The 27,313-nt window shown below is 48.3% G+C and overlaps 1 protein-coding gene across 1 annotated transcript in view; it reads right to left on the reverse strand.

Moving 5' to 3' along the window:
* LOC122381811 overlaps positions 1–27,313 on the reverse strand; it is a 79,578-nt gene that overhangs the window by 43,839 nt on the left and 8,426 nt on the right. The window contains exons 3-6 of the mRNA XM_043366485.1: positions 26,318–26,487; positions 7,578–7,658; positions 5,679–5,756; positions 3,105–3,251 (exon numbers count right to left, since the gene is read on the reverse strand). Coding sequence (XP_043222420.1) covers positions 3,105–3,251; positions 5,679–5,756; positions 7,578–7,658; positions 26,318–26,487 — 476 coding nt within the window. The remainder of the gene's footprint in view (positions 1–3,104; positions 3,252–5,678; positions 5,757–7,577; positions 7,659–26,317; positions 26,488–27,313) is intronic.

Genomic DNA, 27,313 nt, shown 5'->3' on the forward strand with positions numbered 1-27,313 from the left:
TGCCCAAAGAGCGCCTGGTGGCCGAGATACTGCACTCGGCACATACCGGCGAGCTCCGATTGTGTGAAACGTAACTGCAGTATTCTGCCGATATGAGCTGTACCACTGCACTCAGCACGTACTGAACGAACATACCTACCTCCCGCATTCCGCTTTTGTGTCGCATGCATGACTGCTAATATTTGTCTGCTTATATACGACAGGCTAGCTACAAAGCGCAAGAAAACAACGATGGGCAAAGTATTTGCATTTCTTCAAGCCTCAATCTACAACAGTCGTGTTGAGTAACAACATTTTCCCGTGAGTCAACTGTCGATCATTAAAAGTCGATTGAGAATGAAGTCACCATGGCCAATCGCATTCCTGACTGATCGGCACAAAAACCCTGACATCAATGCTTTCTAACAGGCATTCACTTCACCTGCCGTTTCTAAACAGGCATTCAATCAGCCTCTGACCTCCAAATCGCTTAGAATTTAAGCACACCAAGGTCATATCCCCATCATCTCTTATCAACGCATTCATGAAATCATCTAAAAACCAATACCCTATCTCTGAGCCGGATACGACTACGTCATGCCTTCATGCATCTCCGCTATCTGGCATGGATCTGTGCCGGTCGGGACAGCATTCCCAGGTCTTATCGGACGACCGGCGCCGGCTCTCGGTCCGGACGTACGCCGTTTCTCGAGCGCTCGGAACACCAGAGAGCGGCCTCGGGCGGCCGACAGAGCCGGGGTTCTGCGAACGCAACTAGTGCGCGGTTCAACACTCGCAGAACTGCAGAGACGGTTTCTCCATCAGCGAGGCCCGACCGGGTCGACTGTCTCCAAACCAGGATCTGTGAAGTGTTTCAGGAACTTGCATGGTTTATAGGGATGTTGTCCGGGACGTAAAATATAGCCAAGTGCTGTTTAAAGTTTGAAGTGACGCTTTTCGCCGGCACTTGTAATAAATCATAGGGAATGAGCCTATGCTCCTAAACCATGCCCTCGATAAAAAAGGTCGTAGTGCTTACAGATTGGCGGACGAAATATGACATATGTAAAATGAGCTGCATTGGTACGGTAGACGGTGGACAAGCGACGTTCTCGACCAAAAAATGCTGGGAGGACACAGTTAAGTGACAAGTACTCGTAGTGTCTGGTAAAATCGTCAGACAGATTTGAATAGGCCCGCAGGCAGAGTTGCAATGGCATCGGATGATGGAGAAGTGACAGCCTTTTCCGGTGAAGCCATGCTGGCGGACGGACGATATGCGATGTAACGCTGACACCCAGTGGGCACTTCGGTCAGACCTAGGCACCACAGTGAGAGCTGGCGGACGGTGTGGGACAGCTGTAGGTTAACCGGACAGCCTCGGACGGCCAGCAGGGCCGCTGTCTGCCTCAGACAGGCGTTGGCGGAGCGCCGGGCGGCGCGGTGGGCGGCGCGCATATTTCAGCTATCGTGACGGCCGGTCGTCAGTGGTCGGTCAGCGGCGGTCGGCACTGAGTCAGCCATCATGGCTGCCGACCAGCTGCACCCCCCCTAACACTCCCCCCGTCTCCAACGACGGCCTCCGCAGCGCCGCCGATCAGCCGCAGATAGGAGTCCACAGAGGAATGCACACGCCAGGCGCGGAGAATAAGAGGCCTGGGCAGGCCGCGCCGCCCTCACAGCCCTGCAATAAACCCTGCACGGTTTGATTGGCAGACAGCCAGACCTAGCTTGATACTCCATGACCGATGTGCAGAATAGTAATTGAGGATTACGTAATAAGCAATGGATATTGAACAGTCTGACCGTGGATTGACCGGTGATATGTTTTTATTGTCAATTACAAGGCCATATTCAGACGAAGTGAAAACGAGCAGAGTGAAGCCGCTTTCTCCAAGTGGCTTAGCTGAATGTTTTCAAGTGACTGCAGCAAGTAAGTACACCCTGCAGAGGATTTGCTGCCACCAATGACACATTTGTACGTGCAAATTGTCTCCTAAATTCCAGCTGCATGAGTGTGTGTCCCTATACGTCCGTTGTTCTGTCATGTCAAGCCACTGGAGGTAGAAGTGCTTAGTACCTACCTAGTGTCGCCATTAGCCGTTTTAAATTTGAGCTATGTTGAATGTGCACCAGCTGAAGAACGGCCCAGGCAAGCTGTGAAGTCTTACAATAACTATCTAAGAACTTAAATCGTGACAAGGGAATAAATTACGTCAACAGTTATTTCATTAAAAATGGAATGAAAACGAAAAAAAACGTGCGTTCCCCGTTATATCGCAAACTATCGACGTTAATTTGCTAATACTCGGATAAAAAATTTAATGGCCCTGGCGCACGGAAGGAAAACATCCTGCACAGGCACCAATCCTGGCGATTTTTTCAGATAATGCTGAATAAAGAGCATTTTGTATGCAGCTAAAATACTTTCCATCGACACTGGCGAGTGTTGCTTCTTTCCATTTACATCTCGACTTTTCCAGCTTTCTTTTTCTGTGGCCCCTATGTTTCAGTTGAATACATAAGGGCTCAGAGCACGTCTGTTTTCACACTTAATCTTATACATCCTTTGATCCCTTTCCAAAGCACCCTGTTTTCGGTCGTTTCGTCAGCCCCCTGTTTTTTAATCTAGTTAGTGTCAATAGCACAGATGATATTTGACAATGTGGTGTAAACAAAGCGTTTGTGAAAGGATTTGACAAACAATGTAAGGAGAAAACAGCTGGATCGTCCTTACCTGCTTTGTCCGTAGATGGATCGCACTTCCCCGTTCGCTGAATGGCGGGTATACCTCGGCAGTGAACGACGATAATTGGTTCAAAGACATGTTCACTGTGCACAGTTGTTATGCTACAACTAGGAATTGGCCAAATAATGGAAAAAAACTCGGGTATCGAGTTAGTTATTTTGTTATTAGAGTGCATTTTAAATACACCGTAAGCTGAGACTATGGAAGTTGAGTTGAGTTTAAGCAAATTATAGCTATGCACCTTCTTGGCATCTGAAGAGTATTTTTCTAGGCCCAAGCGCTCTCCATCGCTCCATTTTTATACCATCTATGCCATATATCTAAACACGAACCTAAGCTCAGTCGGCAGTGTGACACTACATCCCCGAGGACTGACCTTGTCCGCCGAGCCAGTGAAGAAGGTGTGGCAGTACTGCAGGTTCAGGTGACCTCGCGGCTCCCTCGCCAGAAACGAGAACTGACCCCGGCTCGGGTCACAGGTGGCGTAAGAGATCCGACGCAGCGCGTGCGACATGTAAATCTCCTGTCCAGGAAAACACAGACAAATGTCTACACAAACAAACAAACACGCCATGTACAGCAGGCTGGAATTCGTCAGTTGTCACAGGGAGTGGCAGTAAAAGATCAGAAATGTTGAAAACAAAGCCAGTCACGTCATCCGTCAGTGTCATGACGGCCGGTCAGGTTTTTACGGAAATTAATGCATCTTATAATTACTGTAAAAACGCGACCGGAAACAGTCACCGAACGAGTGACGCCTGACGACATGTCAGCAATCAATCAGCCATGTATCAGATGGCTGTGCAATGCTGAATTTGAGCGGAAATAAAAGCAGTCTTGGGCAGAGTGATAATACCTACTCGTTATACTGAAGCAAACATGTCCCGTCTAGCATGTCATTCATCAGAAAAAGTGTGTAAATGAAATATAAGGCACATTATTTGAGCAGCATTTGATATTCGTGCGTGTCTAACTTATGGATAAATACTTATAGCTCGGTGTAAATGAATGTATGTACGCTGGGAACCTCATTTTTATGGAAGTCGTTAAAGATACAGCAGCTCGAAGAACAAAAATCATAAACCAAGCATAAGCCATAAATATACCAACATGCATATGAGTGCATGTGTAGGTCGAGTGATAGCCATATTCAGTGAAAAGATAGCATCAATACGATTGCATTTGATGACGATTCGTGGGAGAGAAATAAATCCGCCTCCCCTCTTCCTAATGAGCTATTCCTGTTCAGCGAATTTATTTCATTATTTACGCGAAGCATTTATTGAATTTTTATTCCTAGTGGTGGAAACATGACTAACATGAGCATCTAGAGCTTGCTTCGGTGTCCAATACCATTCCCTCAAAAGCGCCGGGTCTACAGTCAGGAAGGTATGCTTATAGACAAAAATACGATCGATTTAGGTTTCTCATGGTACAGAGCAATCACATTTGCCATAAAATAAATCACCGCTTTGTCGTCCGAGAGAATGCGAGTATAAGAATAAACAAACTACGATTGAAAAATGATGAGATCCGATTTAAAACACCATATACCAGCATGCTGGCGCGCTCGCAATCATTTCAAACATTTCAAACATTTAAATGTAAAACATTTAAATATAAACCGCATGATATTTTTCATGCAAATCCAAACTGACCTCATCTCGCATTCGGTTACTTTGTTCCCTGTTCGGGCCTCCCTCATTTGTAAGCACACCAACTTGCTGACCTGCGCGGCCCTTTCCCAAGAAAGGTGCCGTGACGTCACCCTGCCGCTCGCGGTGAAAGGAAACGATTAGCCGTCTGGTGGTGGTGGCACTTCGCGGCGTGATCCCGCTTCCTGTCTGGGTCGGGTCGATTGTGGGGATCACACGACTGGCGAGGTCAAAGGTCAGAGTCCCGAGCAGCGCCGCCCTCCCGACATTGCAACACCGGTTGCAACGTCCGACGTCGTCCTCACGACTTTGAACGGCCAAAAATGGGGCCGGGACGGGAAGGGGCGGGGTCAGAGCGGGTAATGGTGATGGTGACAGTGACTATGACGGTGATGGTGATTTTCTTTTTGGCGATAAATAATAATATGGTGATGGTGATGAGAGTAGTGAGACTGAGATTGAGACTGAGACTGAGAACGCTTAGAGTGGCGATGGAGGGTGAAAGTGACGGTATTCGTGGCGATATTGGCGCGTGCTGGTATAGGTTTGAGGGATGGTGATGGTGGTGGTAGGTGCTTGAGATGTCTAGCGAGACTGGTAAAAGAGAGAGAGAGAGAGAGAGAGAGAGAGAGAGAGAGAGGGAGAGAGAGAGAGAGGGAGAGAGAGAGAGAGAGAGAGAGAGAGAGAGAGAGAGAGAGAGAGAGAGAGAGAGAGAGAGAGAGAGAGAGAGAGAGAGAGAGAGAGAGAGAGAGAGAGAGAGAGAGAAGATAGAGCCCAGGAGGACAAGCGGAAGCCTGCAACCTGCAAAGCCACACCGGCTACCCCCTGCCTGGCTTCCCAGAGACACCGCTCGACCCAAGCACCATTGATCATGCCATTACGAGCGACGGCCTCTCACGAGTCACGACTGACTCTGGAATGGTAGCGGGGCCTCCAGGGGTGGACGACGCTCCGTTGGTGACCCATGACCTCACGGCGGGGGACGAAGGGGAAGGGTAATAGGGTGGAAGGAGGGGGAGGGGAGAGACACCCCTCGGTTGCCGAGCCGGACGGGTCTGTCAGCGAGGGTCCGGCACCTGTCGGCCGCGAGTGAGGCCGGTTATCGCTGAGTGACCGGCTCCTTTACCGCCGCCGCGCCGGGCGGCGGCAGCTTTTTCGAAAGCTGTGTCAGATAGTGAATGGAGCAGTTTGTTAAAGGCCTCCGATGATGTATGTGTTGAGGGCGTAAATCGGCTCATGCTGCCAAACTCGTGTGTAGAGCGACAAAATTTTACGATAGCTGTTGGCATCCTTACCTTTCCCTCGGGGCCGCATACTTTGATGCCCTCCAGTGAGACGATCAGCAAGACGGGCTTGGTGCCGGCAGTAGGGACCTGCGGACCAGACGAGGTCAGTGTAAGGCGCACTCTGTGAGCGAAGGATGATGATCTGTTGTGTCGAGAGCTGAGCTGAAAATAAAAAGCGGGACTTGAAATGATTATACCCGATTTTGGCATCCCGGGGCCCGGACACGTGACTATGTCCGGAGGGCTGCTCGGCGGGCTGCTGGCGGGGCCGCCGTGACCTGTTGCTAGGTGTTCTTACTTTGCACTTAATTTTCGTGTTAATATTTCATTTTTGTGAGTTTAATTGTGTTTATGTTTTGTAGGAAAGGCGCTTTGATTTAAGCATTTTGCTATTGCGCCGATCCGCGATTATTTTCCCTTATGTTTCTTGTCCTTGGTTACCAAAATATCTGTACCTACCGTACTGATGACAGATAAAATGCATAACGGTGATGCGATTTTACTTTTTTTTTTGCTTTGCAGGACATATCATTTCGGTCTGTTAGATAATTCTGAATTTCTGGTGTCAAGCGGTGAATGATAGGGTCGAGCCGACCACCAACTGGTGCTCGTCGGCTGAGCTCCTCTTTGCGGGATGAGCTGCTAACGTTGCAATTCTGAGCTTAATTTTCAGCCCCAGAAATCAAACAGATACCTAACTAGTTCCGGAAATGGGAGCTAACGGACTTGATGGCGGCCGGGGCACGCGGCAGAGCTCTGTCGATTACGTGACAAAAGATCGTAAGACAAAAGATCGTATGGAAAAAGATCGTACGAAAATGATCGTAAGATAAAGATCGTATGTTGTAAAAGATCGTACGGTAAAAAGATCGTAAGCAAAACACCGTAAAGCAATTGATCGTATGCAAAATATCGTACGAAAATGACCGTAAGATAAAGATCGTATGTTGTAAAAAATAGTACGACAAAAAGATCGTAAGCAAAAGATCGTAAAGCAATTGATCGTATGAAAAAGATCGTAGGAAAATGATCGTAAGATAAATATCGTATGTCGCAAAAGATCGTACGACCAAGGATCGTAAGCAAAAGATCGTAAAGCAATGGATCGTACAAAAAAGATCGTAGGAAAATGATCGTAAGATAAAGATCGTATGTTGTAAAAGATCGTTCGACATAAGATCGTAACGTTACGTTCGTAAAGTGAATAATCGTATAGAATAGTGTTGTTACGAGCGAGCGAGCGCAGCGAGCGAAGCGAACATTTTAACCTTCCAGGCGGTGGGGGGGGGGGGGGAGCATGGGTTTAGTTGTATTCTCTTCAAATAGGTACCTGAAAACGGCAGCACATACATTCACTTATTCGGCACATATACAACGCGTTGCTTTTAGGTGTCATTGATCCATCTAAGCTCTGAAATAACATCAATGTATGGTCGAGCTTACGACGGCCACTTACTACGCGAACACAGAAATTGATAAGTTTTGTATGCGCTGGAGTTGGGCTTCACCATGTGAATACCATATTTTGACTGTACGATCTTTATCTCATACGATCATTTGGCGTACGATCATTTTCCTTGACGATCTTTAGCGAATACGATCTTTTGTCCATACGAGCATTATGTCGTACGATCTTTATCCATTAAGACTTTTTGGCATACGATCATTTTCCTTGACGATCTTTAGCGAATACGATCTTTTGTCCATACGAGCATTATGTCGTACGATCTTTATCCATTACGATATTTTGCATACGATCAACTGCCTACGATCTTCTGCCATACGATCTTCTGCTTTACGATCTTTTGTCCGGTTACCGCTCTGTCGGCTATCGTTTGAGGTGTCGGTAGTGCCATCTATGGGCGGTGCCCAGAGTCTGTGCATGGTGCTGCCACCTACGAGCCGTACCTGAAGTTTGTGTATGGTGCTCCGGACGTACTCTGATCTCGTGGACTGATCCGTACCGGCCACCGTGAAAGAGCCACCATACTGAAACAGAACCAGAGGAGGCGAGACGTCAGTAGAAGACAGAAACTCCCGTCCGAGCGCGGGTGAGAAGAGTGAGAGCTAAAAATGGTCAGAGGGCTGTTCACGGGCCCTGTGTGCGGTCGGACCGCACACAGCCTCCAAGCTCCGCCCACTGCGTCCCTACGTCAGCCTTCCGTCACCGCAGGTCGCTGTGTGCGGTCGGGACTGGCCACAGCGGACCGTCCACCGCACGCAGCCGTGACGTCAGAGCCGCCTACCCATCCCCTACCCCCACGCCTGCTGGACCCACCGCACACACCGCCACGGGCGTCACTTTCCGAAATTTATTGGTAGGGCTCTAATGGTTAATCTTAGGGTACAAAAGCCATCCTTACCATGCAACGTCATATGGATTGTTAAAATTCTGAAACTATTGGTAGGGCTCGGGCCCTACCAAGCCTATACAAAACGACACCCATGCACACCGCACGCAGCAGTGTGCGGTGCCCGTGAACACCCCTCAGGATTTGCTTGGGACCTTAGGACAGTCGGACACCCATGCCATCAGCTCCAGAGCACACAGCGAGGTATGATCTGTCAGCTAACTGCTATAACTGATCTGTGCTTTTCGTTTGATATTTTATAATAGTGTGAACATGTGGACATACCAGCTAAGGCACGTATAAGGACGAACAGCGCTCTGAGGGCATTGATGAACATACGACCTCACTATACGCTTGCCTAAACTGAAGCTTCGGTACTCCACCACCAGGTGGCTCCTGAGCTGCGCACCACGTCCCTGTCAGTTCTCGTTCTATCTGATACTACATACGAATCCCCTGAAACGCAGCCAGCCAGCCACACAGTAAATGAAAAAGAATATTTTATCCGTTCCGTCGTTTCCATCGTCAGGATAATTAAATCCTTCTCCGCGCCTCACCCCCTGATCCGGGCTGGACGGGCAACTTTATCCCATGCGGGTAGCTCCACCCCAGGAGCAGGCTCGTAGCCGGGTGCCGTGAGTGTCAGGGGGCTGGGTGGCCTATCCACGTGATGGGCTCAGCCCCGACGACTCACCGGGGTGCCCGCTCAGACCAATGTCTCCCCGTAATTCCTATCATCCTTCCGGCTCTGAAATGGTCTCGTTAGACCGAAAGAGCCGAACCAACAGAAAAAGACAGGTGACAATCATCTGTTGTTCGTCGCGAGGCAGGCCAACCATATCGACCTTATCAGAAGAAATAGCTAGATTGCCAGAGACGCTCTGCCTTCCATCATAAGACAGAGTAATGACGTCACTGTCTCACTGCTGACCAGTGACGTCATGGCTGGACAAATCAGTGACGTCACCATATGACCTGTGACGTCACTGTACGATCAGTGACGCCACACTGCCCGACCACCGATGGTGGGTGACGTGATCAAACCTCGGGGCGGCACCTCGCACCAGTAAGGTAAGCTTACGGGTCCGTTGGCCACACCACCCACCCACTGCATTCCACACCGTAAATACGAGCAGAGCCGAGCGGGGCGGGCTGCAACCCGAGCAAGCCTGTCAGCCCACCCAATCGTCCACGAGCCTAATGCTGCTCTACATGGATGTGGAAGCTCGACTTGCCATTAGAGGTAAGTCGTGATGTCTGTCCTTATCAGTGATGTCAGTCCGATTTGGTGGGATAAATAACTCCGCCAAAATGTTTTTTTACACATCGCCCGCCGTATTATTGGTATAGTACTAGCGGCTGAAAACGCGATTAAAATAAATGTCTATCAAAATCACGAAACAAAAGTACTGTTCGTTTGACTGTACTGTAAAAAGAAACCACGTTTTTTATTAATCCGAACATTTTCGTGAGTTCATTAAAAAAAAAAAACAGGATATGCACGGTTATTCAGTTACCCTTTCAGATCATCCCATGGCACTGACAAAAAGTGAGAAAAGTGTCTCCCGCTGAGAACAATTCAAAAGTGTTACAGTTGCCCTGAAATTGCCCACTACCGCCCCTCTCCGGCCGTTGAGCACGCCGTCGATTTTGGCCTCGACACCGCTCGTCCGCCGTCCACGGCCCGATTCCCATCGCCGGAGCGTCAGCACGTTATGTCCGAGTTCGGGCACGGCACGGCATAAGGCACGGCACGGCACGGCCGGCACCCGCTGCATTCCGCACCGGCCACAGCGGGCCCGCCCTGACCAATGGCGGCCAATACATCTCACACGAGCTGATCCGACCCAGCCGGCCGGCACGGCGAGCTGCAGAGACAAGGCCAGACCAGGCTACAGGCATTAGATCCGTTCAACTGCGCTTCCGTGCACAGCTGGACATCGTCCGGCGGCATCGAGGGATTGTTTGTGCATGGATCAATAATATCGCATACCTAGGTAATAGCATAGGCATATCCAGTTGCAGTACCTACTCGTATATGTAAAATATGGATTATGGTTGTGGACGGTGGAAGTTATTTTGTAACTAAGCCACTGCTCCATGCTAAAATACTGATTCGTAGACGTTACACTTGCAACAAGCATGGAACAACAAACCACTGCTATGGTGTTTGTGCACGTATTTCTGTACGTCAAAACTTGAAATATACATACTCCATTCCGAAAAAACTTGTGTCATCTACAATCATTTGTGTTGCTTAGCCCATGTTCAGCATGTGTAACAATCCCTCCTCACTACGCAAGCCACTGGTGGCGTCATCTATGCGTGCCTAGCTCAAAGACCATCACTCGTCAAACACAGCGCTGTAGCGCCGCAAGTTCTGTTTTTGGGACTGGAGGGGCTGACATATCGAGAGCACATCGTTCCCGGCTATGCAGGACAGCTCTTTAGCAGTAAAAACTTAAAAAGGTCCCTCCGAGCCTCAGATTAATCATAATGGTACTTGTGCGACGTCACTTTGATCATGATGATGAAAGGTTCCTGATAGTTACACACCTTTTTTCCATTTTAGTGAAGTAGCCTTAAAAATCGAAAAACTTATTTAAGGTAAAACTTCGGTAAGTATCGTATAAAAGCTGCGTTAAAAAAACGCACGATTTAAACATAAATAAAATAAAATGAATATAGACGGCGTCGTTAAAATATGAATACCTACATCTCCGACGAATAAAGGCGCCATCATGTTTCGAGTCACGTCTCCTCTGGCGGTTTGTCGTACAGTTTGAAAGGCAACCACCATAAAAAGTGGCGTGCCTCCTTGGCGCACAGATGACGGCAAAAAGTGTTAGAACGCGATGGTGATTGGCGAGAGGCTTGACTGAGTCATAGACATGCGTTTGTCAGGTAGGTACAGACATAACCTTTTTTCAGGAATGTGAACGTTTTTTAATAGGCCCACGATTAAAAGACAAGCAAGAGACACATAACTAACAGTAGTAGTTAGTACTGATCTTCATACGACTAGATTTATAGACAAATGCACCTATACTTCCAATTCGTCTCAATTTATTTCATTCAAATATTTTGGCATGAACCAATACACGATCACCTTTGATAACCAGGTCAACCTCGCGAAGCCCCATCGGATCGACTCACGAACCTTCTTTGACTTTACTGACATACCTGACATTCCCCACAGAAACAGCGGGTTGGCTGTCTTTAATTGGTGCGCCCGTGACGTCAATGGCCGTTGTAATGACATCCGACTGGCGTGTGGCCACCGGAACTGGATACATGTCGTGATACGGGGGAGGTACCCTATACCCCGCCGCCAAAACACGCCGCCAACAGTCGCCGCGACCAGCCGTCGCCGTTGACTAATGGGGCACGGCGCAGATGACGCGATTTCTGCAGCCAGTCACCTGTGGACTGTGCACTGTGCATCCAATATCGGAGCACGGTGGGCGCTCCAAATGACCGGCGACATGCAATGACGATGGAATGGAGCCTACGGGATAGCTGATAGCAGCAAGGCGCCTATGGAATTTTCAAAAATTAAAGTTAATAGGTATGTCCATTCCAATTGCTACAAAGTGTATAATTCATGTCTACACCTGAAACTTTTGTTGAGTTTATACCGACACACAAAGAAAGCCATGGAATGATCATCCTCACATTTTATGTCTGTTATCTATTGAAAAACATCATAGCTCTAACTGCTAAACTTTTTCAGTCCGCCCATATCCAGCTCCCGTATCTCTACGGAGGCGTTCGGTACCCCTGGGACCAGGTGCGGCACGAGGCGTTCCTCCGCTACCGCTCTTATCACGGCCATCACGCTGAGACGCTAAGTACGGCCCGCTCAGCACATCCTTTGTCGGCTCCGCGTCTGTTTTTGTGTCAGCGGCTGTGGCCTCGACATCCCCCGTCCCATGACAGGTGGGCACACTCCCACGATCCGGCTACGAGGCTCAGCTGCTGGTGCCGACACTGCCAGCAGCCGACAAACGCCCCCAACAATAGGGAGCACACTCAGAGTTACATAATGAATAGCCTGTTTAAGTGGGGACGCTGCGCCGGCCCGACATCGTCCGAGGTCAGCCGAGGTCACGGTTCACACGACTCCATGCCACCTGCTTCTCAGAACAAAGCAGTGGAGAGCTTCAGAGAGACGCTCAGAATAGAATTGGTAAGCCGTTTGTATGTCATGAGGACGTTCCTATGAAGTGTTCATCGTCAAAGAAGAAATTATTAATTGTGAAGATGGAAACGAAAAGCGTATATGACCTCATGCAAAGAAACGATAGAAATAGAAGCTTCAAGCAAAGACGAAGACAGAAAGCTGCGGAAAATAGTGATAAAAGCTTCTATAGATTATAGATACCTACTTATATTGCTTTCTTTCTACATGGAAAATCAACTGTAGGAATAGGATATCTGCTTTACAAAATACGTATTATGCATGGAAATGTCAAAAGAGGCACTCAGGACGGTTCTATCTGCATATAAACTAAAATGGTTCACATTTCGTTTTACTCATTTGATACCATGCAATTGGCACACGATATCCGGAATATTTTAGCTCAGCTCGCCCAGTCAGGCAACTGAAGAAGTGGTGGCATGTGTGCAGCGTGCACATCGGAGCCGGCATCTGGCGTCCTAACTGGCGCCCGCGGCGCCGGATACGCTGCAATCAGCAGCTGACCGCGGCGAGCCGGGGCGGGCGGGGATCTGACCCGGGCGTGGGAGACCCGCCCCTCCCCAACCCTCCCCGCTGCCTTCTTGGCCCTAGGTTTCAGCGCTTGACGCTAGCTGACGCTACCAGGTATTGGTGCTCGGTTTCCATCAAAACGTAAGCAAAATTGGGCAGTTCTGCTGACACTTTCATGGAAATCGAACGCCAATACCTGCTAGCATCAGGCAGCGGCGTGCGTGAAACAGCGGCCCAAGCATCACTGCGTCCCCGTCACAACCCGCTGTGTTTCGAGGAGTCCCTGCTCCCCTACCCGTGCGGTGAGCAGTTCGTGCCACTCCCCAGTGCTGCACTCCCCGTGAGACCTCTGACCCACAGACAGGTCACCAGTGCAGTGATGACGTTGGCGCTCCGTAAGCCGCAATGGAAGCACCCCAGACCGTCTACCGCAGCCAGCCGGGCCCGGCCGACGGAAAATGGCCCGTATAAACACCCCAGCAGCCGACCCGGAGACAGGCCAAATGAATTGGGACTGACGAAGGTCCATTGCCGGTGAGCACCGGCGGGTCAGCAGACGGTATGCACGACCGGCGCTTCCTTTGTGCTTTTTGTGACGCAAGTGGCCGGTGGTTTATCGCATTATCAGAGTCGGGATGCCGGGCCCGCTGCAGCTGACACCATAAAACGCAGCCTGCAGAGGCACCGACAAACTGAGACCGACAGGCGGGGCTAGACGTATGGCTAACGAAGGGTACAGCGGGTTGAGACTGGGGACTGCATTGGAGCATAGAACGGTAACACCAATAGTCCCGGATCAACGCCACAAAATGGCGCCTTTCGTTCAGCCATGATAACAGCCCATTCGACTGCTTCGGTCCACCGTCCACCGTCAGCGTTCGTAATTCTATACAAACTAAGATACCATGGAAGGGAGAAGGAAGCTAGCATATTTCGCAATCGGGGATAACAAGCTCTCTTTTCTTCCTTTCCCCCCCCCTCTCTCTCTCTCTCTCTCTCTCTCTCTCTCTCTCTCTCTCTCTCTCTCTCTCTCTCTCCCTCTCTCTCCTCCCTCCTACCTACTGCCTTGCCGACACTACTCTATCCACTGCCCATTGTCATGACCATTGACCACTGCAACAATCACTGCTGCCGCCGCTGTCCCAGCCGCTGCCGCTGCCTCTGCCCCTGCCGCCGCCACTGTCACCTCTTATATCCACTGCCACTCCCATCATACCACTCATGCTTCCGTCGCCCACCCGTTTGATCCGGCCAATTGGTCTCGGCCAGCCCCTGGCGCCTACCGCGCGTGTCGGTGCTATGCGCGTGGGAAGGGCTCAGAGAAAGCCGTGGGCACACTGCACCAGCGATACCATCTGAACAGAGAGGATTTAACGGCAGGGCAAGAGCTCGGCGACACCCAGTAACAGCTGTTTTGATGTTGTTGCGGTGATGTGGTTATGTGTTTTCTGGAGATGATACGGCAAATGATGGTCAGACTTACCGTCTACAAATGTTCAAAATGTGAAAGTGTCGGGAGACGTGTGAAGCCAGCCAGGAAGACGGGGTGGGAGGAAGACAATTAGCAATGCAAATTCGATCTCTTCATAAGGCTAGCTCGAGGGTGTGCAGTGAGTTCAATCAATTAGCATTATGGGTTGAAACTTTATTCCGATTAGTTATTGCAGTTTTAGGATCATAAATTGTGTTCCTGGTGAGTCAAATGAAATCCGAATCGGCTTCATTATCAAAATATAAATGCTTATTCAAAATAATGGTTGAATAAGCATAGGAGTGATGCTTTTACTTAATATATGAGAATTAACAAAAGTGCAACACAAGTTGGAATACAATAATGATCAAATATGCATCTTGCATGGCAGGGGATGGCCCAGACATTTCGGACTAAATGTCAAATGACATAATTTTCACTTGACACCCACGGCCACAGTCGGCTAATAAGTGGGCATTGGACAGTTGCTATTGTTCAAATTGCCAGTATTTTTCATAAGTATCACGATCACAATCAGTGGCCATCAGGATTTCTGGGATACAGTCCACCTGTTCATGGCGTGCATGTGGTACCGATAATGTAATGTTATTGTTTTACTTTACGGCGTGTCAGTCACCGGTGCTGTCGCAGGGCGGCAGCTTTAATCCTACGTCATCAAAACAAATGACACATGAATAGCGAGCTGGTGTCATCATCCAGACTAATGACGACGGCGTGGGATCGGCAGAAGCGACATCACCGTGCCTATTAGCCCCAGCTGGTGGCGGGTGGGTACTGGGGACTGCAGGGGCCGCCCAGGGGCGTATCTCCATGGGGCCCGGCCCATCGCGTGACCGACCAGCGGCCAGTGACGTCAGACGACTGACCAAAGGAGCGTGCCATGCTAAATGGATCGATAACAGGGGCCGAGTTTTCTGGGTTTGCAGTTCGGTTTGGCGCCAGTCCCGATCGCCCATCGGGGGTGGGGTGGGGGAATGAGGGGTGGCGTTACTCGTGGGACTGCCGAAGGTCATCACCAGTCTCTGCATGCGCCCCGTTGACCAAATGCCTTCAACTCAGCTACTATTTGAGCTTTTTCTAGTTGTTCTGTACTCACTGGACTCTTGTCTGCTTCCAGGCATATTTTTGGAGAGCGGATAGACAAAAAGAACTGTTAAAAAGACGGTAGTAACTACACCTTTTTGCACTTAAAATAGGCATCTTTTCATTCAATTTCGGCGAATTGCATTCAATTTTAGCGATCTCTCTATTCGAAGCAAATGAGAGATCGCTAAAATTGAATGCAATTCGCCGAAATTGAATGAAAAGATGCCTATTTTGAGTGCAAAAAGGTGTACCTATTTTGCTGTCCTACCAATGGCCAATGCTCATTCTTTGATTTGCCAGCTTCGTAGTGATTCGTCTCAGTGAGACCCACCCATCAAAAAGTACATACCACTCCCAGCCACCGCGCCCACCGAATAGCTCAACGATCCCTTTGCCATTCCCCAGAAGATAATTTATGTTTCATGAGTGTAAATATCAATGTAGCACACCGCATCTTCACGGCTGAGCTCCCAAATCGTGACGTATCAGCCGGTCTGAGCTAAGCCGCTGTGGGAACGCGAGATGGGTGCAGGGAGGCTGGGAGGGGTGGGAACAGAGGTTGGAGAGACAAAAGGCGAGAATGAGAGAGAGAGGGGGAGAGAGAGAGAAAAAAAAGAGAGAAAGAGAGAAAGAGGGAGAGAGAGACGTAGAGAGAAAGATAAGGAAGTGAGAGAGATGGAGAGAGAACAACACAGAGAGAAGAGAGAAGAAAAAGAGAGTGGAGAAAGAGAGAGAGAGAGGAGAGGAGAGGAGAGGAGAGAGAGAGAGAGAGAGAGAGAGAGAGAGAGAGAGAGAGAGAGAGAGAGAGAGAGAGAGAGAGAGAGAGAAAAGGAGCATAACATGAAGGAGAACAATCATCAGACAGTATCTGCACCATTCCGATAGCTGTACCACTGTCATTCGCAAGACTTCAGTTCGGATGGATTCAATTCAACCCCTTCTATGAGCCTTCCATTAGACTTATGACCCCCCAGGGCCCAATCTTATAAACGCCGTGAAATGGATATGGCAGCACTCTAAGGCTGGATATATAGTACGCAATCTTATAAAACTCTGTAAAATCGAAAACACGGCACGCTCCCTACAGCATTGGTAGCCGCCGGTTTTGAGGATGCCCTAGCATGCTTTTAACCGTGAGCAGCTGTGCACATCTCAAAACACCGACAATCATCAGCTGTTTGCGGTTTCAGCGGCGTCCATTTCACGCCAGAATTTGTGGCGTACTTTGACGAGCTTCTCAGACAGTTTAATTCATTTAAGATAAATTCAATGTTTTTATGATATAAGTATGCAATATTTTACGTTATGATATTTTTAAGATTAAAACATCCTCCACATATTAACTCATGGTTTATTATAATGATGCTTATTATACAGACAACGATCAATTTCAAAATATGTATTTTCAGGAACTTAATGCACACTAAAACACATAAAAACGAGTGTTCATCGTTATATTGATTTATTTTTCAAATTAAAAAGGGATTTTTTAAGAGGATTTTAGCACCAGTAACCATCATAGATTTTCGGCAGCCACTGCATTATAGAATCGGCATGGGTCTTTAGCCATATTCTCACGTCTCACGTATGACACAAATAACGGGCACTTCATGACTTCTGACTAGATATTTAAATTAATGATGATATACCTTAGTTTGTCAAAAAATTGTTAATTCCTACTCACTATTCGTATCTCCTCACTTTCTGTCTGGCACAGTTAAGGATCAATGTGTTGTTTCTCTTCCTGTATCTCGATCTGACTTCTGAGTCGAGTATTTTTCTTGATATGCTTTGATATGTAGACTGGGTTCTTCAATCTTTTGAGGAATTGCTTTTTAGCTTTAGGTTAGGTAACAGGTACCTATGCTTGAATAAGAAGGAAAATAAGCTGTAACTTGACCTAATTCAGTTCATGTACGTAGTCTTCGAATTTTAGTAGTTTATCTTCAAGAAGGAAAATGTCAAGAGCTTATGACAAGAAGGAAAATAAGCTATATCTTGAATTGATCCAGTTAATGTACGTATCCTGATGCTCAAATTGTAGGAGCTTCATTGTCAACGGCATTACTTAAATTACTGAAACAGTAGCCGAGCTATAATTAAATGACTATTTAAATAATTCTTTAACAAATTTATTGCAATGCCTTAACAGCAAATAAATGCAAATGATAAGTAGAAGAAAGTAGAAACACTTTATTCACTCGAATTTCTGAGCGCGAGAATGCCCTCGCTGAAATTTATTTGGTCGGCAATCCACTTTTCAGGAGAATTCTTCAAGCATGTTTGTGTTTTCCATAGTTTGCTATCACGTTTTCCATAAATTACTTATTCATTACACATATGTGTGTCTTTAAAAGAAATAAATGCCCCATGAAAATTAAAACACATAACTTTTGCTGTTCGCAAACAGTATGCATAATTTCCAATAGCGACGGCGACAAGACATTGACCAATCACGTTGCGTGTTTCCTGCTGGCGTTGATTTGTACTGTGGGCAAAATGGCGTGAATAGAATTACCATACTATTCTCGTTATAAGATTGCGTGAATAGGGTGCCGTAAATAGAGTGGGGTGGAATGATAGTACGCCATTTGGTAGCACAACCTTTATAAGATTGGGCCAGGAGTTATGACGCCTGTCACTCGGCGGCCACTCAGCTGCATTCACCATCACAAATACGGATGTCGAGAGCAGACCTGACAGGTCAAACTTGTTATCCAACCAGTATCATGCCACCCAGGTAGATTTCGATTCGAATTCATCCAGTTGACGAGCATAATAACCCTTTCTGGACTGCAGGCTGCTCAAATGAGAGAAGGAAATGCGTCATGACTTGAGGAAAGTGCTCCTCGATTTCCGCATATTTGAAGCCTGTTTGCTTATGATATTGGGTATTGGTCGTAGTTTTGCATTATTCATTGAACCTAGAAAACTTTTTTATTGGTTGAAGTTGCGTCGATAGAATGCAAAACTTTTCAACTGCCTGTCAGTTGACCACAATAGGTGAACGCTGGCTTCCTCGCCCGATGGCTGGTTGCATCAGACTGAACGCTCACTACCGCCGCCAACAGCTGTCTAGCCGTCTGACCGGGTAGCAGGACACGGATCCGGCCTTCTGATCGGGTACCGCCCGGCCCCGGACCCGCCCGCTCGGGGTCTGTACCTACCAGCGATGGGCCTTCGTGAGCGCTGAGCGCTGGCTGTCGGCCGATAGCCATTGGTGGCGGAGCGGCGAGACGGCCGTTGGATTGGCCGGTATGTCAGCGACCAGTAGCGGCGGGCTGAGCCAGCTGACAGCCGACCGACGGCCTGCGCTAACTGGCAATGAAAGGGCTTTAGGATGAACTCTTCCATCTGGATCAATGGATTGGCAGGACTACCTTCATCCTCCCTCTGTTTTCATTTTCAAAGTCCAAATTTGGATTGTAATTTGAATAATGGTCAATGGTGTATGACATCAGCGATTTTAGCTGGGAAAACACAAGACAATGCTGTCTCTTCGGCTCATAACAACAGCGCTGCCTTATTCGCCGGTAATTGATCTGCAACATGCAGCTTGCACAACTTACATAGCGTGAAATAAAGAGACGCATGCAAGAGCTGCAAGTCTGAGAGGCGTCACTGAACAAAGCGTCGTGCCAATGGGCGATCACTTGTCATTGGAAATTTAGGTGAGAATTGTGGCATTTTTCTCAGTTTGATAACCCCGTAAGACCGTGAGAGGTCATGAGATTCTTCGTGCTGCAAGTTGCAGGCTCTCGCGAAATGTTTGATGTGCTTTGAGCTTAGACATACGTTTTGCCGTATTGGTGAAATCCCTTTGATTTCAAAGCACCAAGATGAGTTGTATGTATGTACAAAACCCCATGTGATTCGTTTTCTAACGAAACAGCTTAGAGTTGGAATCACAATAGGCTGCATGTTCAGATGATCAGCAGAACCAGGTTAAAACGGTCATAAATCCATGCATATCCGAGGACGACACCAGGGTCTGAAGTACAGCTGAGTGTTGCAGAGCCTCCAAACAATGCAGAGGCTGCAACAGAAACATCAGCCTCCCTTGCCACGCACTGCAGCTGTGGGAGCCCACATCCAGCTCTTTGACGTAACAAATTGCAGAGCTTACAGCATCTTTTTTAGGATTAGCGCACATATTGGTAAGTCAGTTCTTCCTGGACACCTGCCTTAGACAGGCCATTGTCCTCTGCAAAATATAGTTCGCTACATAAGACCCCAATTGTAATCTGCACAGCGTCAGATGCAGAGACTCGCACACACAGCACCAATTTTTAAGAAACTGAAAATACTTAAGTTGAGAGACATTGGTAAGCAGCAGATGCTTCTGCTAATGCATAGAAAGTTGAAAGGAACTTTGCCTTCATCTATTGACAGACTTTTTACGATACTCGAACCGCTTCGAGATACTCGCTCGACCCATCATTTCCACGAGTTCTTCTCAGAAAAAAATTATCGCAGCTACACTACTAGGTGGTCTGCACCTAGAATTTGGAACTCAATAATTGGTCCTAAGTTCACAGATATGGAAGCAGTTCCACTAACAAAGAGAGAAATCAAGGATTTCTCAAAGCAGTTTTTTATCGATCAATACTGATACCATTGCCAACACTGACATTTATGTTCTTGTGTTCCACCTGCGTTCGTAAACATACGAATACCTGCCAATGTCCCCCATTTTATTTATTGTGGGTATGTACGTACATTTACCTGATAATGTATTTTTTACCCGCTCTCTCACAGGTACATACTTGCACAGTACATAGTTATATGTACACAATTACAGAATTTGTCTTTAATGCATATCACTTATGCATACCTAATTTTGGAACATTGTACATCTCTGTAACTGGGTAGGTATGTTCTACTGGGTACCTAGATCGCCACAAGAGGTGGTGGTATTTAGTGGTCCTTATGTCTTTTCCCTGTTTGTCTTTTACTTCTTCTCGAACTTTTATCCCACATTTTTGTTTTGCCCTTTTCTTTTTGTTAAGCTTTACTTTTTCTCCCTATAAACATCATACAGTACGTACAGTACTAACTGTATGTCTTTGAATCATCGCCATCGCTCAATGACCTAGCTTTCTGTCTATTTACATTATTTGCTATTTGTATACCGGTCGTCTCGTCTTGTTTTGTGTACTTACAAGTCACACTTAACCCTCGCCGGCCGAGGGGGGGGGCGGGTGCCGCCCCCCCCATAGGGTTTTTCGCGATAGCTCCGAACACGCTGGCGATAGAGAGCTGAAACTTGGCATACCTGACCTTTGATCCAAGCCGGATCTTTTGACACCAACCGCATTTTTGGGTCAGGTCAGGTCACTGACCTATGACGTCATAAGTGAACCTCTGCACGGTCTTCAGATGTCGCAACTTCGCAACGCCCTCACTGCCAGAGGAGATGTCACAGGGAAATGAAACTTGCAGGATCTAGTATCCATTATGAGTCCCACAACTTGTATATCTCGGATTTTTCCTAAAGGTCATATGAGGTCAGGTCATTTTCGTGACCTCACCATTATAAGTCAATGGGGAAAAATTCAAACTGCTATTCTGGCGCCGGGAACGATCTCCAACTATCTCAAGCACACAGAATCGTGATTTGATGCACTCCTTGCAAGGTTAGATGCGTCACTTTTGCAATGTTGACCTTGCGTGACGTCATTTATGACGTCATCAAGGTCAAATTAGTTTTTCGTCAATAACTCTTGATCAAATTGAGCTAGCGAGTCGGGAAAGGCACCAATGGACTCAGGAAGGCCTGCCGAATCGAATGATATGCGACATGACCTCTTTCGACCAACTTCGTGACCTGGGGGTGCTGACCTGACCTTGACCTGAGGTCAACACCCCAAGTTGACCTGACCCGGACAAAAAGTATATCATTCGACGCGCCTGAGCGAGGCGAACACGATGCTGCCAAAATCGGCGCTCTGCGGCCGTTTTTTGCGAAGTTATTCACCAAAAACTGAACCGTACCCTGAGGCACTTGACCTGACCTCAGAGGTCACCGGATGACCTAGGACCTTAAAATCGGGTACCAATCTCTGCGTCTCGTAACGGCGCACACGCTCGTTTTTTCCGCGACGCGCTAGCTCCACCAGGGGCGAAACGGCGAGGGGGGGGTCGTACCCGCCCCCCCCCCCTCGGCCGGCGCGTATGTAGAAAACCAATAGGTCCGGCGAGGGTTAAGTTCTCCTGGATACGTAACAATACGTAAATCAGCCCTACGATACTTCCCACCGAACTGGGTTTACCGAGCAACAAGCTTGCTTAGCTCGGTATCCCTTTTCGGTGAGGATCTGACTCCTCCGGGTGTGACTAGGCTCTGTCCCTCTTCTATAATGCAAGCTTTGCATGCGCTTATTACCACTAACCCCTGGATCACTCTCTCCTTCTCACTATCTTCTTTGGGAATGGTGTAGCGGCCAGTCAAGCTACATTTAGTCTTGACTTCTTTGCCTCTTCTTATGACATTTTACTAACTTACTAAGTATTGTATTTAGCTTTGTTTTGTTTGCTTTCCTTTTTCTTAGCAGGGAGTGTCGCGACTTTCTTCATATTTTTGTCTTGGGAGGTGTTAACGTAAGGTGCTGTTGTCGCGTGGGTCAGTGGGTGGACACTCCTGGTCGTCTGATCATGGGCGGCGGCTTAGAAAAAAAAGAGACAGGGCCCAGCAGATTGACACAGAGGTATACTGCGGAGTGCGGATGCTGCGGATTGCTGAGGGTGTTAACGGGGCTGGAAGGGGAGGATGACTGGGAAATGCCTGTGGGGAAGTGGTGGAAGGGAGAGGAGATGCCGTGACGAATCAGACAAAGAAGAGAGAGAAAGAGAGAAAGAGAGAGAGAGAAAGAGAGATAGAGAAGGCACAGAGCCTGAATACCTCTCTTTCTCGTTCCACTTCCCTCGCCAGTTATTCACTCCGTCATCCGCCTGAGGTCTCTCTCCCGGCCGCCGCCAGTCGGCTCGTAGCGGCCCTGTCACGTGACCTGTGACCCTGCGCGACCCCACGCCGCCCACCATAGTGACCCCTGCTTCCTGCACGGAGCTGCAGCGAGGCGGCTCCCACAGCTCGACTGACGGTGCCCGAGGCTAGCTGCAGCGGCCGCCGGCGCGGCGGAGCCGTACCGGGCGCGCTATGGACATTAGACAGTCGAGCCAGGGGCGACCCCTTCAACCGACCCGAGCGACCCGTCCGACCCGCCCGACCCGCACAGGGCGCTATGGACATTGGGCAGTCGAGCCAGGGGGCGACCACCCGACCCGCGCGACCTCCACCGGCGTGTCATGGATAATAAGCACTTCACATAAGATTGGACGATCTTGGACGGAACCACACCGTTCCATGCTTCTATCCTCAGGAAACTGAAATCCTTCTCCTCCACGCCACAACCCCCCTCCGGGCTGGACAGGCAACTTTATCTCATGCGGGCTGCTCCCTTGGAGCGGCACCGCTGCTCCCGAGGGAGCGCACCCCGTAGCCGGGTGCAGTGAGTGCCTTGGGGCTGGGTGGCCTGTCCTCTGGACGGGCTCAGCCCCGGCGACTCACTAGGGTGCCTGCCCAGACCAATGTCTCCCCTATATCCTATTATCCTCCCGGCTCTGAAATGGTCTAATTGGACAGAAAGGGCCTAACCCAACAAAACAAAAACAATGGACGGAAGAGCCGCCAGCTATGGTGAATAGGCAAATCAAGCACAAATATTTGGATTTTCAGAGTAAAAAAGCGCCCAGCTCCCACTCAAAACTGCAGTTAAGCTGAAAAGTGAAAACTCAAGCACGGGTAACAGAGTCATTATAAAAGAACTTTTCATTTTTTTTTTTGGGGGGGGGGGGTAGTCATTTATGCAAATTCGGTCAACTTACTCTCCAAAACGTTCCCGCGCTCTCTTCTCTTTCCCCACATCCCCTCTCTTCCCTTCCTCTGTGCCTCTCATCCCCTTCATGGCGACTGTCGGGCACCTTTGGCGGCGAGGCGGGCTATATTGCATGCCGGCCGTGGCTGACTGCAAATGAGTTCGTATCGCTCCCCTTATCAGTAGCATGGTGAGTCATCTGATTACGTTGGCGGCCGTTTGCAGCAGCCTTCGCGAGCCTTAGCAGCGCCAGCAGCGCTACAGCCCGCGAAAACGACAGTTAGTGCTATGATTTCCGCTATATTTGAGAAAATATACGTCATTTTGCAACATATTTTATAGATGACGCTAAATTTGATTAGGATACAGCATGAAATGCGGCGTAATTCGTCATATTTCGTATTAATTGCAGTAATGCAGCAAGCTTTCTGAAAAAAATGGGCATTGAAGAATGGTTCAGTTATTTACGGGATTACAAACATGTTTAAGAATTATGCTTATAATAAAAGCTTTAGTAAATATTGAGCTTGACATAACGTAAAATACACAATACAACCGGTTGTCACACTTCTGTTCGTCCCTCAAAAAGTGTCGCTATCCACTGTTCCTACAGACCACCGGCCATCGGAGACCGTGTTGTCTCGGCCCACTCCGCCAAGAAGGAAATGACACGGCCGTCTCCCACCCTGGCCTGGGGCCGCACCGCCCGCTGCATTCCCGACTAATCGAGGAGCCAGCCCCGCCTGCACGCGGTGGCCGCGCTGCCGAAATGAAGTCGGGTCACGGCTCCCGACCTGGAAGTGGCCGGCCCTGCGCTAAGTGGCCGCCGCGCAGCACTCTAATTGGCCAGCCCTTACCGCAAGCCGAGTAAAGCGGTGACAGGAGCGGTATTACCCGGGTATTTATAACGAGATGCGGCTGCAGCCGACATGCATGGCATGAAATACTTACTGCGGTACCGTAAGAAATGCGAAAATAGAACGAAAGAGCCGGCTTCTTGCCGCTTGCATTTTGTTTGTTGAAGCAAAACTCGCGGTGTACTAGAATCAAAATGCTTGATTTAATCAAGCAAGTGATCAAAATTCGCTGGCAAAATCATAACGGTGCATGACTGACACGCCAGTGCAAAGTTGCAACTATGATCCATCTACCAAGCACATGCCCATGTCATAACATTTTACTAATTATCCACGCTAAAGTGCTGTCAGCTCGACAGGTAAGTCGACTAAGCACCGCCAGAGGCCCCGATTAGAGGTCGTCGCCTGCAGCTCGGTTAGGCAGGAATCCTGTATCGCTGGTATAGAAGCACTGACGCGACCCGTGCACAGCCGAGGTGAAACCTGTCATGCAATCTTCATCGTGAAACTTCCTGCTTTTTGCTTTTTCTTTTTTGCCTTTTCCATGCTTTTTCTATACACTCCAGAATTAATTTCCCAACCGAAAATATCGACAACAGCACAATAAATGTTGAGCAGCATGAAAATAATGAAGGTAAAACAATACTGAAACTGGCATTATGAACAGGCAATGCCTTTGAAGTTTCAAGCTGCTGCCATGCCCACAAAACTTCCAAAACATTCTAAGATACGCTGCCTTATATGTGCGCAATATCAGGCTAGTAAATAATAAACCAATTCCATCAAACGGGTATCATCAATGGCATTCATTGTCAGTTGTCCGACAGCTTGAAGGAACAGGAAGACACTGCATGTAGGTAGCCGAGGAACGGGTGAGGCCGGACCAGCACGCCACAGGAACTTACTAAACCAACCCCAGGTGCACTGAATGCAATGAACATGCTAGCTACAACGGCATATGATCGCTGACCCTGTAAAAAGATATTGCGCAAAAAAAGCGAATATATCATGTAAGTGGATTGATGGTAAACTAGCAGATTGCAGGTGTTCTTTAATACCATAAAAACATGGCCTACCAGCCCAGAAAGTCAAAGGTTACATCGGCGATGTTGGCGCATGCTACATGCACGGCTATACAGCACTGATATCTCGAACATTTTAGTGACTTTTGTGGTCTTCAAATGTTTTAGATAGCCTCAAATTCCGTCATTGTGTTGTTTACGCTTAACGCTGGCGTTTATAACCATGAATCAACAATGCATAATTGCATACTGTGCAGAAAAGACATTTTAATGAAGACTTTTTTTAAGTACAAGGTAGCACGCTCTTTCTGGTATTCATGCATCGAACCAAAGTTTACGAACGGAAGCTAATAAAAATTGGACCACGGTTGAGTCGGCAGGTTGAAAATAGCCTCTGAACTCCTTCTGAAGATAATGATATAGTGTCATACAGAAAACAACACCACGGCATAATCCTCATGTTGCAATACCAACGCTGAAATATTTCAGCTGATGCCTCTAAGCTTTCCCCAATCGCTAATCTTTCAACTGGTCCCGTTGGTGTATGTTGAAGCTTCGAATCGATCCGATCACTACCAATCAATCACATTTGACGCATTCACCAGCTTAATGATTGCCTAAGAGCCGTTTTAAGTTTCAGGTTTGTTTATTAGTTGCAGCTGTAAAGAAGCAAACCAGCTAGGGTGATGATGTACGGGTCCAGTGGCAGACGCCATTGCATTATCATTATTTAAGGTTCTTGCTAAAAGTGAAAGGTTCGTACTTGGAAGCGTGGCACAAATCGATGCTTTGACGGGTGGATCTGTTTGAAATATTGACACCGCGCTGGGGAATGTTGCAAAATGCAATGAAGAGCACCCCAGTGTGCCCATGTTACACGTCGGTATTGGTTCCCGATATGTCAGTCACGGGCACGACAGTCATTTTTACGGCGCTAATTGACAAATATTTACCTTGTTTTCTTCACTTGACAATTGTTTATGGCAGTACCACGCAATCAAAGCGTGTTTTCCTCGCTACTTCAAGCAAAAAATGATCGAAAGGTTGCCTCAGTAAAATTGAAAAACGATATAATCTGTTTTACTTACATAGCTATAATCATTTTTGTACTTCGATGAGCGGAGTTGAAGGGTGAAATGTCCCAATCCCGAACCATGTTTGCTCTCGGCATTCGAATCACTAGCTGTCACATTTTTCACTATTCCCTCATCTGTCACATGACCTGACCGGTCAACTGACATCCAACCGGACTGACCTGAGCGGGTCGGACCCGCAGCTGGGCGCCGTCGTGGTCGGGCGGGCCGCCGCCGCCGCCGCCGCCGCCGCCCCCGCCCCCGCCCCCGCCAGTAGCGTCACAAACGTCAGGCAGCAGGCGGTAGGTATCCGAGGCGGGCAGGTCCTCGTAGCTCATATCCCGCAGCAGAGCTGGCGGTGGTAGAAAAGATACGTCACAATGGAAGCCAGGAGTTAGCAGGAGGTCACAAACGTCGGTTTGTGGTCACTTCGAACGCTTCTCAGCTCAGGTCAACATAGGTAAACAGGTCAACAGAAGGACAACTGGAGGTCACCCGTAGCGCCACCTAGGTAACTAAGAGTCAGGAAGACAATAAAAGGTCACCATGGTCAGCCGGGGTCACTCAGACAACAAAGGTCTGAGTGAGTTCAAGAAAGGTCAACAAAGGTCAACAATGGTCAACAAGGGTCTCAGGTCAACGAAGGTCAACAAACAGCGCAGTAAAACAGAGGTCCTGAAAAAGGCAAACTGTATACTGACGCTCTAGGCAAGATAGGTCAGCTGGACAACAAGATATTAAGGTCACTAAGGTCACCAGTAGATGGCCACCAGTGCCAACTCAGCTCCACAGCAGACGGCCTGTCGCCAAATCCAGCCGCCATTGGCGAGGCTGCATCGACGGCAACAATCATCAAGGTCATCCGGCATCAGTGTCTGGCATCGTCTGCAATAGCGGCAGACGGCCACCGGCAGAGGGAGGGAGGAGAGAGGGGTCGGAGCAGGCGGAGAGAGGGCTATCGGTAGTCGCGAGAGAACGGCCATTCGGTAAGTACCAGGCATGTCACAACAGCTGATGGGTAATTCTCAGTTACAGTAGGTGGATGGGAGTTCTATATAGCCTTGGGTGTATGAGCATTGAGCGGCTACATAGGGGCCACGCGGTGACGGAATCATGTGTGAAAATATTCAAGTCGTCAGGGCACGGCATCTTCATGACATCAGTGTTGGCTTGGCGGC

The sequence above is a fragment of the Amphibalanus amphitrite genome, unplaced genomic scaffold (assembly GCF_019059575.1).
Source record: "Amphibalanus amphitrite isolate SeventyFive unplaced genomic scaffold, NRLGWU_Aamphi_draft 000128F_arrow, whole genome shotgun sequence".
In the NCBI taxonomy this organism is placed as follows: Eukaryota; Metazoa; Arthropoda; class Thecostraca; order Balanomorpha; family Balanidae; genus Amphibalanus; species Amphibalanus amphitrite.